The sequence below is a fragment of the Oncorhynchus mykiss genome, chromosome 4, assembly GCF_013265735.2.
Source record: "Oncorhynchus mykiss isolate Arlee chromosome 4, USDA_OmykA_1.1, whole genome shotgun sequence".
Taxonomy (NCBI): Eukaryota; Metazoa; Chordata; class Actinopteri; order Salmoniformes; family Salmonidae; genus Oncorhynchus; species Oncorhynchus mykiss.
The window spans coordinates 24,622,232-24,634,571 of NC_048568.1; the positions used below are offsets into that span (position 1 = coordinate 24,622,232).

General features: G+C 40.8%; 1 protein-coding gene across 3 annotated transcripts; it reads right to left on the reverse strand.

Moving 5' to 3' along the window:
• Positions 1 to 2,383: 2,383 nt before the first annotated feature.
• LOC110522391 (syntaxin-11) lies at positions 2,384 to 7,035 on the reverse strand. Of its 3 annotated transcripts, XM_021600754.2 has the most exons (3): positions 6,761 to 7,029; positions 6,510 to 6,654; positions 2,384 to 3,933 (listed from the first exon to the last, which is right to left on the reverse strand). In XM_021600754.2, exons 2-3 carry the CDS (start codon positions 6,550 to 6,552, stop codon positions 3,017 to 3,019), a joined length of 960 nt encoding a protein of 319 aa, XP_021456429.1. In that variant the 5' UTR covers positions 6,553 to 6,654; positions 6,761 to 7,029; the 3' UTR covers positions 2,384 to 3,016. The 3 variants fall into 3 exon arrangements, with proteins under 3 accessions (XP_021456429.1, XP_021456430.1, XP_021456431.1); XM_021600755.2 differs by lacking the exon at positions 6,510 to 6,654 and having other exon boundaries at positions 6,761 to 7,035; XM_021600756.2 differs by lacking the exons at positions 6,510 to 6,654; positions 6,761 to 7,029 and adding an exon at positions 6,019 to 6,451.
• Between the last annotated feature and the right edge of the window lie 5,305 nt (positions 7,036 to 12,340).

The following is a 12,340-nucleotide window of genomic DNA, read 5'->3' on the forward strand; positions in this document are numbered from 1 at the left end:
TCAGGTCTTGCAATAGATTATCAAGCAGATTTAAGTCAAAGCTGTAACTAGGCCACTTAGGAATATTCACTGTCTTCTTGGCTAGCAACTCCAGTGTAGATTTGGCCTTATGTTTTAGGTTATTGTCCTGCTGAAGGGTGAATTCCTCCTCCAGTGTCTGGTGGAAAGCAGACTGAACCAGGTTTTCCTCAAGGATTTTGCCTGTGGCTATATCCATTCCGGCAGTTAGCCCACTCTCCACGTCAACCGTGAAGAGGCGACTCCGGGATGCTGGCCTTCTAGGCAGAGTTCCTCTGTCCAGTGTCTGTGTTCTTTTGCCCATCTTAATCTTTTCTTTTTATTGACCAGTCTGAGATATGGCTTTTTCTTTGCAACTCTGCCTAAAAGGCCAGCATCCTGGAGTCGCCTCTTCACTGTTGACGTTGAGACTTGTGTTTTGCAGGTACTATTTAATGAAGATGAAAGTTGAGGAGTCGCTAGAGTGCGATGAGACAAGTTTTAAGTATTACACTCTCAGGCCATCTTATTCTCACAAAATCTCTATAAAATCTGACAAACATCCTAGCCATATTTAGACAAACATCAGTGATTAAACACAAGAACACACACACAATAAAGGCCTATGTGTGTGATCCAGGCCTGTTTGACTGCAGTGAGATCAATGTTAGAATCCATAGTTTAAAACGACTGCCCAGCTGAAGTCTTCAGCATGCAGTGATGTGAAGTGTTTCTGTTGACAAGAGAAATAGTGTGTTTGTGTGTGTGTGTGCGCGTGTGTGTGGCCCTGGACACTGCTGTCCTCTCTCTTAACACCAGCTCAGTGAAGTGTGAGTCTATTCCCTGTTAATGATTATTTATCCTAACCAACACACTGCTGTTGGAGGGAAAATCACCTTAGACGTTTTACCTACTGGACCTTACTGCTACATATACACATGCATATATATATATTATGCTTGAAAATATGGAGAGTGATACTCAGTCATTATTTTGTATTTATTTAAATACGTAGGCAAGTCAGTTAAGAACAAATTCTTATTTACAATGACGGCCTACACCGCCAAACCTGGACGACGCTGGGGCCCTATGGGACTCCTTATCACGGCCGTTTGTGATACAGCCCGGGATTGAACCCGGGTCTGTAGTGGCGCAGCAGTCTATGTAATACATTTTTATTAAATATATCATTCCGTCATTATTCCTATTAGATATGACTTGTTCTAAAGGCAAATGTCCAGTAGGTCAATTGCACAGACAGACCATGATATTCAAAGCAGTTGCATCTTGGTTCTGTGCTATTGACACCCTCTTCTTAGGTGGGTTAAGCGCTCGTTATTTGAGTAATTCATGCATCCTTCTCGTGTATCTCAAACAGCATCTTGGACATAGGGGACATCATGGTGATTGTATTGAACTGTAAAGATAAGGCGCTCTGTTTAGCTGGTCAATTCAGATCTTTGTGGCAACGCGTAATGGTCATGCATTATTTGGGCAAATAGGATTTTAGAGAGAGTGACAGAGAGAAAGACAGAGAGAGAGAGAAACATACAGGGGTTTTCCAATACAGCTTTAGTGCTGTTTTTGGGAACTGTGTTTACATAGCTAGGGCTGACAATGAGGACTTGTGAAGAGCAGAATCAACAACCTCTGCATAGTTGCTTTGTATACTTTTGGGGAAAGGTCTGATGTGATAGAGTTTGCAGCACATTATGTGGGTTTAGTATTAAAGCTAATAGCTACTATTCTGATTGTTGTTGCTGTTGTTTTTGTGTATCACTTAGCAACATTGACCTGCCATTCATACCATTAACCCTACAGTATCTGTCCCGAGACCCCAGCAAAAATGGGCTTCTCATTTATTTTATTTTCATTATCCTTATATTTATCCTCACAATTTTCAGGACAACCAGGGCTGCAAGTATAGCACAAAACAATTTCACAAAAACAGTTGCATTCACAGGTTTTATTGACAAATGTCAATCAAAAAAATTAAGTCTGCCAAAGAAAAAACCTGATCATAATGAATTTATATGAATGCTGTAAGTGCAGAAATGGTTTGCTCAGAGGGAAATGTATATCCAGCTAGTCAGTGACAACTGTGTGGAGTTTGGAGTTTGTGAGCTTATTACAGTGTTATAGATACTATGTCCTGGGATTTCCTATGATCTTCTATGTAGAATAACCCCTTAGCTTCTAATGCCTCTTGTGTAGCTTGTGAGGTCATAGAGAAAATAAACATGTTTAAAATGGGTTAGAAGTCCAGAATGCACCAGCGCTACGGTGAGACTCATTGTGTTAAAGTATATTGCATTTGAGAGACAGAGAGAGACCATACTCTGTGTCAACTATATTGTGACTGGTAGTCAAAGTAAATGTGACATTGTGCTTGTGTACAAAATACTCTTGACAAAAAGTATTCTTAATTTTATTCTCGTTTAAAGTTGTGGATTTAATGTTCAGACAGAGAACAACAATAAAGTACACTTTAATTTAATCATTATTATCTCACAGTTTATATACTGTTAAGGGTAGAGGGAATTAACTATAGGAGGGTAGAAAACAAACATTTCTAAAGCAGAAAATAACCGTGTTTTTTCTTATTCTAGAAAGCCATTGATATATGTTGATTTAGATGTACTTCAGTGCCTGAAAAGCATATTTAAAAAAGGCAATAATATAATTATTTCACAGACTCTTCCAAAGTATATATTGCCATTGGTATCCAAGGGTGGGTGATAGGAGGGTTCTGATTTAGTAGGGTTGATAGGAGGGTTCAGCGAGATTTGACTGTTTTCTAACAGATGATAGATAACTAAGGCTACAAAAAATCTATGAATTAGCTGAATGGAAGCGGATAATTCTGAGTTTTTTACTCCGCTGGTGTCGGCTGGTCTCAGGAAGAAATTATGAGTCCTCAATGTCCGCGACCAATTCAAGACAGGACACCGAGACAAGACCATCTTGAGACCGGACTGAGTACTACAACACTGCCCAGTCTTCTTCCTCAGTCTCTGCCTCATTTGACGCAGGGGAAGCAGCAGCAGAACATCTTCTTGAAGGGGTTGTTCTTGTTGTGGCGCTTGGCCTTGCTGATTTTGACCAGTGCCTCCTGGATGGCCACATCTGTTTTTTGGACATTGGTCTGGATGGTGTTCATCATGGGGCCCTGCTCCTCCACCAGCAGAGCCACATCCAGGAAGATCTCATGGATGCTCTGGATCCTGCTCTCCAGGTCCAGCAGCTCTCGGTGGCGGCTCTCGATCTGGTTGAGCGCCGAGCGCGCTGTCTTACCCTCTGACAGGATGTTCTCATTGAAGACATTCCACTGGCCTGTCTCGATCATCTCCTCCACCTCCTCACCAGTCACCTCCCGCCCCACGATCTCCATCTGCCTCTGAATGTGGGCTTTGCAACTCTCCCTGTGGCTCATCTCTGTCTCATTGTAGTCGAACATGGCATCACGGAAGCTGTTGCTCAGGCAGGCGTACTGGGTCCTGGCGATGCGAGTCACGGCGGCGTTGGAGCCATGCGCTGCCTCCAGCTCCCGCACTGTGGAGTCCATGTCCTTGAGGCACGTCAGCACACCCTCAGCACGGGCCTTAATGTCAGCTGCGATGGCGTTGGAGTCTCTCTTAACGACTGACATCCTAGTGGTGCCCTGGAGCACGCGTGAGTTCTGCTCACGTAGGCGTTTGACCTCGAGGCGGATAAGCTGGACCTCACGGTGGACCTGCTGGGACTGGGAGAAGACCTCCTCCAGTTCAGGGGTATTGTCCCACACCACAGCCTGGTGAGGGAGCTCCTCCTCCAGGTCCACATTGATGGAGTCCCCGGAGACGGACTCCCCGGACTCTGCATAGTCCATCTGCTCCACATGGCCATTGGACTGGGACAGCTCCTGCATGTGGCTCAGACGGTCCCTCATGGCTGGGTCTGGGGCGAGAGAAGGAGAGGGGGAGGAGGTGATAGAGGTGTAGACATGATCACTCACACACAAAAAAACTATTGCTGGTGGTCCTGGCTGTTCACCATGACTGGGTGATAGCAAAGCTGTTAGAGATAAACCTATCAACATCATCACATTTACACTGAGTGTACAAAACATTAAGAACACCTGCCCTTTCCATGACATAGACTGACCAGGTGAATCCAGGTGAAAGCTATGATCCCTTATTGATGTCACTTATTAAATCCACTTCAATCAGTGGAGATGAAGTGGAGGAGGCAGGTTAAAGAAGGATTGTTAAGCCTTAAGACAATTGAGATGGATTGTGTATGTGTGCTATTCAGAGGGTGAATGGGAAAGTCAAAAGACTTTAAGAAACTGGATATGGGGTATGGTAGTAGGTACCAGACGCACTGGTTTCTGTCAAGAACTGCAACGCTGCTGGGTTTTTCACACTCAACAGTTTCCTGTGTGTATCAAGAATGGTCCACCACACAATGGACATCCAGCCAACTTGACACAACTGTGGGAAGCATTGGAGTCAACATGGGCAGCATCCCTGTGGAATGCTTTTCACACCCATTAGAGTCCATGCTCTGATGAATTGAGGCTGTTTTGAGAGCAAAAGGGAGGGTCCAACTCATTATTAGGAAAGTGTTCTTAATGTTTTCAAAACAGACAGACAGCAGCCTAAATACATACACTACATTGACACCCCTTGAAATGAGTGAATTCGGTTATTTCAGCCACACCCGTTTGAGCACACCGACATGCGATCTCCATAGACAAACATTGGCAGTAGAATAACCTTACAGAAGAGATCAGTGACTTTCAATGTGCCATTGTCATAGGATGCCATCTTTCCAACAAGTCAGTTCATCAAATGTCTTCCCTGCTAGAGCTGCCCCAGTCAACTGTAAATGCTGTTATTGTGAAGTGAAAACGTCTAGGAGCAACAATGGCTCAGTTGCGAAGTGGTAGGTCACACAAGCTCACAGAACAGGACCGCCGAGTGCTGAAGTGCGCAGCGCGAAAAATTGTGTGCTCAGTTGCAACACTCACTACCGAGTTTCAAACAGCCTCTGGAAGGGACATCAGCACAATAACTGTTTGTCGGGAGCTTCGTCGGGTTCCCATGGCCGAGCAGCCACACACAAGCCTAAGATCACCATGCACAATGCCATGTGTTGGCTGGAGTGGTGTAAAGCTTGCAGCCATTGGACTCTGGAGCAGTGGAAATGGTTCTCTGGAGTGATGAATCCTAAACCAATCCAAATTAAGCATGAATCGGTCAGAAAACAGATTCAAACATTACAGGTGTTTTTCCTCATATTGTTTATTTTGAAAAATACCTCTTATCTGTTACGACTGAATTGAAGCTCCTCTCCTTCAGTTCAAACTGTTATGCATGTAGCTGCATATTACTATCAGATAACAACTGGGCGCATACACAGTTTCTCGTGCCAACGAGAGGTAGGCATATCCCTGTTCTAATTGTTCTAATAGGCTATTCCTACATCAGCATTCAGATGCTTGTAAAATGGCTTTCACAATGTCAAATCATAGACTTTATTAGTTGAGCGACAACCAATGTAATTTGCTGTTATTGTCACCAAATGCGCTGTAGAAGGCGTTTTACCGGAGGGAGTTGTGTAGCCTCCTGGAGTGGACGCAATTCACATCCAACTTCTGTTGGGGTTTGCAATCATTCAGATTTTATTTAGATTGTTCAGGTTCACCATAAGAAATAGTTTTGTTAGTTTTGCTTTAAACGGTCAGTCTATTTGGTCATTTGGTCATTTGGTCATTACATCAACATTGTAATTTCATAAAGGACAGCAATTATTTTTGCCAGCTGCGCATGATCGCATTCATTCATTGGTCGGAGAGAGAGTAGCTCTCCATAAAATTCCAAACGGTCTAAATCATTGGTACAGCTACATCTGTCATCCTTTATGTCCAGGAGAGATTAAATAAATTAATATTAAAATAAAGATTTATCCTAAACTCTGATCAATTAAGAAACTTTTTAATAAAAAAATAAACACGCAGAGACCGTGAAGTTGTCATACCTGTTTTAGAAAAGAGTCCTTGTTACTGAAACTCCTTCTGGTCTGACATACCCAGCAGCATTCACACGTCTTAACCAGAGAATAGTTGTGGGTGGCGTTTCTCACCAAACAAGTTCTTTACAGAGTTGGTTATTATCCGATTTATGGGCTAATCTAAAAATGTGTTTTACCTCATCAGATTGACAAAAGAGGCAGTAGTGTCTTCTCAGGTCTCGAGCATTGAGAGATATTATTGTCATCAAGATATTGATAAAATAAAGATGTTGAATGTTTATTTGCTATTAGAAATCCCAAAAGGAATTCCCTCTTGATTCCAACAAATAAGATTGTGATATATTGTCTGATTCTGATATTTTTCTGAGGGTGTTATAGTTTTATCCTTCATTGTTACAGCATTTTCTCCATCACAGCAATGACGTCTGAATGTCATCTAAACCAGTTTGATCATTTTTCACCTGACAAACAAAAGCTTTGAAGGCAGAGCACCATACCTGTTCTGTTATGATGTAGGCTACCAATATAACACGTTTTCATTCCAACTCAGGCCCCCCGTAGTGCCGCAACATCCTATCCGACTTCAGTACGACTTCAGGATGATTTGTGTTGACTGACGGCGGCGTAGAACAATGCTCCCACCTAGGCGTAGCATGGCTAACTTTAGCACTAAACCACCATGTGACTCTGGAATGAAGATGAGTTAGTTTGAAATATCAGGTGAAAGGGGACAGTGAAGCCTATTTACCTGCAGCCATGCCCAATCCAGATCCCAGAATCCAGATCCCAGAATCCCTGGTGGTCTAGCAGGTTTCCAGCTCAGTTTGAATAATAAAAGATATCGGAACTGGGAGGAGTGGTTTAGTTTGGGTTCGATTGGCATCAGTGAGGCAGACTATGTACGCTTTGGGGGCGAGTGAAAGTAGAAGTGATTGTCGGAAACTGCACAGCTGTCCAGAGCATTGCGTCACAACCTGACGAAAAATATGATGTTCTTGCCACAACATCCGAAAACCGGGTTTTCAGGCTTCAGCAGGAGTGTTCGACCTGTACTGTAGGGGGTCCACAAAAAAAGTTGATTTCCCTCCCCCCAATGTTTTAATGAATATCGCTAGCAACAACATAATACATACATTTTGAATTACATAGGCTACCTACAGTATAAAAAAGGAGAATGTCTTCTATATAATGATGTCAACTTTATTTCTCAACACCTAATATTGCGCGAATTACACTCATTGAAGCCAATTACACTTGGCGGCAGGTAGCCTACAGGTAGCCTAGTGGTTAGAGCGTTGGGCCAATCACCGAAAGGTTGCAAGACCGGATCCCCGAGCTGAGATGGTGAAAAAGGTTGTCATTGTAAATAGGAATGTGTTCTTAACTGACTTGCCTGGTTAAATACAAAAAGCACCAGTGAATAAATAGAATACCAGTGCGGCTGGTAAGCTTTCTTGACTAGGACATACATTTTTGCCAACACATGGCTAACCTTTGTTTAACCAGCAAAACAGCTGCTCTTTTTCATTTTTTTGTTGTTGCTTAAATGTGTTTGGACTTTGGAATTACCTTTATAGATAATAGGCTATATTAGAGTTTACACTTGGTCTTCCAATTGTAATGTGGGGAGGTCAAAATAATGAAAAACGACCTACCAAATCTATTCATTTTAAATGTTGATTATTTCTCCTTGCCATTATCATTCACCTGATGATAAGTCAGGACATGTGGAAACATTAAAAAAAAATAATGTATGATTAGTGTCCCTGGGCCACTGCTGGAATTTCGTGATTTTAGGGGCAAGGTCATTTGGCACTCAAGAGTTGCCCAAACCGCCAGGGCACCAAGGCCATCTGCCAGGGCACCAAGGCCATCTGCCAGGGCACCAAGGCCATTAACCAAAGTAGCCAATTAAATTGATTTGAAAAGCAGTAGCTGTTCTGTTAAGTAGCTATTCTGTTGTCTGATTCTGATATTTTTCTGAGGGTGATGTAGTTTTGTCGTTAATTGTTACAGCATTTTCTTCATCACAGCAATTAAGTTTCTTAAAACTGCATTGTTGATTAAGGGCTTGTAAGTAAGCATATGGTCTCCTGAGTGGCGCAGCGGTCTAAGGCACTGCATCTCAGTTCTAGATGTGTCACTACAGACCCTGGTTCAATTCCAGGCTGTATCACAACCGGCTGGGATTGGGAGTCTCATAGGGCAGAGCACAATTGGCCCAGCATCGTCCGGGTTAGAGTTTGGCCAGAGTAGGCAGTCATTGTAAATAAGAGCACCATCTGTTATTTAAAAAGTAAGTGTATGTAAATGTACATAAATAATTAGCCTACATGTCAAAGAGTAGGTTATAGCCTATGCGTATTGGCTACAGCCTGTCATATCCAGACCAAGCTAACATGAGGGAGGTGCCTGAAAATGTAGACAAACATTAATGAGACTTTTAATTACATATATATAGGCTAAACGCCAGTCATGTTTGACAAATATAATGATTCTGTCAACATACTTGAGGCACTGTTCATTCAGATACTCTTAGAAAAGAAGGTGCTATCTAGAACCTAAAAAGGTTCTCTAACTGTCCCCAAAGGAGAACCCTTTGAAGATCCTTTTTGGTTCCATGAAGAACTCTTTCTCCAGAGGGTTCCACTCTACATAGAACCAACAAGGGTTCTACCTGGAACCAAAAAGGTTCTACCTGGAACCAAAAAGGGTTATCCTATGGGGACAGCCTAAGAACCTGTTTGTGTAGGAGAGAAAGGACAGTGTCTGTTGTACACTGCAACATCACACACCTTGCAATCTGAGCAGAGGGATTTAACATTTTGCAACTATTTAACCATAAACTGAATTTAAAACCTGGACATTTTATGAGGTGATAGTAATGTTAAGGCGATTGTTTTATTAACACTTCCTCATATGCCATTGAAACACAGCAACTTTCTTTTCGCACAAAAGTCATGTTGAGATCTGTCTGACCATTTCTGGAGGTGGTCAGGCCTGCATTGTGTGCTTATTTCCCCTCACACTTCGAACACGCTTCTTTGCAGTTTGGTACACCAGAATGACATTCCTTTCCAATTAAATGCTGCTTTTGCCTTGAGGCATTGTGCTGCAGAGGCAATTGCAGTGCGTTCGGTAGGGTACAAATGCTTCAAACTGTATGCCAAACTGTATGCGTAGATGGTTTGACAGAAATGGTAGCAGAAGGTGAATGTTGAACTTTTGTTGCATTCATATCCAGATGGTGCTGCTCGTACTCTTTTGCGCAAATACACTATCGGTGTGATCGAAGGAAGCGTTGGTCTAGACACAATCAGGCTACCGAAAGCGCATACAGTGGGTGACTTCACCAGCACTCCTCCCACAAGTCTCCAGAAAACTTGTGTTTTGGGACCGAGGGACACCTATTATAAGATGTTGCTGGCCTCATTAATGCTAGCCAGCTAGCTAATATTTAGCAAAATGCTTTTTTGTTTGGCTAGCTAGAGTTATGCTAACCTGTTTACAATCCATTTAGCATTGCTTGCTAGCTAGCTACAGATGTTAGCTACAGTAGTTAGCTACTGCCATCAGTTGTTGTTGTGTTATCATATTTTGTCTAATCCACAATTTGTAGAATGCATACTGACGTTTGAATATATCGTGGGAAAGGGGAATCCGGACACACTGAGGACAGGGTATTTAAAATTAAAATAAAAAATATATATATATAAAAAATCATAATACAAAAATCAACCTACATTGCTACATCAAACATGTCTAACAAACCAAACACAGGTATTAACAATGCTCAAACATACAAAAAATATCAATAAAATAATACAAAAAATAAACAATTTAAGTGCAATTATATTTACTCTGAAAATATCTTATTATAATGATTCATGAAGATGTTATTCTTGTTGTTATTCACTAGGGTTAATGTTTTAATCAGATAATTAAATTAAATCAGAAAAATATAATTTTGGAATTTTTGTTTGTGTATAAAGTATTTGGCAACAAGAATAAAAAAAGTTAACAATAATTTCAGTGGTTTTGTTATTGCAATAGTAACATATTATATCTTTCATGTCTAAAATATAGGCAGTGTTCATAATGGTAAATAAGTACTTTGCAAGGATTTCTCAAAATTCTGACACAAATTTACCTTCAAAGGACAAGAGAGATTCTCACCTTGTTTTTCACAGAAAACGCAGATATCATCAATAGCCACAAATGTGGAAATCATAGAATTACATGGATATACCTTATGTAAAATTTTGTGTGCACTTCCTTAACTTTGTTTGGTATACAATATTTGTAAGGCCTTAACCCTGCATTTTTCCAGACAATGTCAGGAATAAGCATGTTCCAGAAAAACTTTCCTCTCGGTGTAAGTTGGTTTTGTGAATGAAGGATTTGTCTTATATATTTATTACAACAAGATCTCTCAAGTAAGCCCACGCCTTCCAATCTGAGTTCTGTGATCATTCCCAAAATTAAGATGAGTTTTCATAAGTGTAGTTAGACCACTGGGAACGGCTTTGATCACAGAAATAAACTATCTGAAAGGTATTGGAAACTATTTTAATGTTATAAATTGTTCATATGTGAGAATATTACCCTTGTTGTCAAAAATATCAAGAACAAAGTCAATATTCCTCTCATGCCAGCTGGCGTAGAACAATTACTTATTCCTTACAGTTATGTCTGAATTATTCAACAAAAGAGCTTTATGTGGGGAAAAATTGTGCAGGAAACATATTTTCCAGGCCATTGTTGGTGAAACCTAGCCAATTTAGCAGGTAATCTTTCAGGAATATAATTACATTTCAGTAAAAATGGAAGACCTCCCAATTTATTAAACACATTGTTTGGAATGAAATACCATATTGAATCAGTATTGAACATTTTTTCAACCAGTTTATCTTGAAAGTGTTATTTATGTCAACAAGATCCAACCCTGGCCGGGAGGCTGCTGTACTGCAGCGCCAGCTGTGCCATCAGAGTCCCTGGGTTCGCGCCCAGACTCTGTCGTAACCGGCCGCGACCGGGAGGTCCGTGGGGCGACGCACAATTGGCCTAGCGTCGTCCGGGTTAGGGAGGGCTTGGTCGGTAGGGATGTCCTCGTCTCATCGTGCACCAGCGACTCCTGTGGCGGGCCGGGCGCAGTGCGCGCTAACCAAGGTTGCCAGGTGCACGGTGTAGCCTCCGACACATTGGTGCGGCTGGCTTCCGGGTTGTGTATCGGAGGACGCATGACTTTCAACCTTCGTCTCTCCCGAGCCCGTACGGGCTACTACAACAATTGGATACCACGAAATTGGGGAGAAAAAGGGGTAAAAAAAATAAATAAAAAATAAATCCAACCCAGCTCTTTTTTTTAGTTTTTTTAGTTTTTTTAGTTTTTTTTTTTTAGTTTGTGAGACTTATTTTTCTTATACACATAACTTGAGACAGTCCCTCTGCCTTGGACAGAAGTACTCTCACAATTATAGAAAGATCTCTTTGTAGCCAATTATTAAATATATTTTTAGTTCTCTTAATTTTAGGAGAGAAATTCAAATGTTGTCTGACTAAGTGTTTATTTGACAAATTTATTCCTAAATATTTAACACAGTCCTTTACAGGAATATTTTCTATTTCTTTATCATCAGAGTCAAATAAACATAAGATTTCACATTTAGAAACATTCAGCATTAATCCTGATGCAATAGAAAATGCAGTTATAGCATTAAGGGCATGGGCGACCTGGTCTTTGTCTCTTAAGAAAAGAGTAGTATCATCAGCCAATTGGGAGATTTTGATTTTTTTGTTAAAAATGGTTAAGCCATTTACATTATTCAGAATATCTAGAGATAGAAGTTCCACAACCAAAATGAATAAAAATAGCGAAATTGGGCATCCTTGTCGTACACTTCTGTTGTTCCTTAATTCTTTTGGTAGTTTTAAGGTTAGTAGCACAGAAATATTTATGTCTTTGTAAAACATGCGAAATACTTTAATAACATTTTCACCAAATCCAAAAAGTTTAAGAGACCTAAAAATAAATTAATGTTCAATTGTTTCAAAGGCTTTACAGAAGTCCAAAAATAGGACAACCGCATCTAAGTCAATTGTAAGGCCTTAACCCTGCATTTTTCCAGACAAGGTCAGGAATATCTGAATAATCTATAAGGTCCAAGACTAAACGAATGTTAGAGTTTATGTGACGGCCCTTCATAAATCCTGTTTGAGTCCCATTTATAGTGGTATCTATTCCTTTCTTTAATCTTTTGGCATAAACCAGAGCAATCAATTTGTAATAAACATTTAATAAAGTAATTGATCTCCAATTGTCAATGAG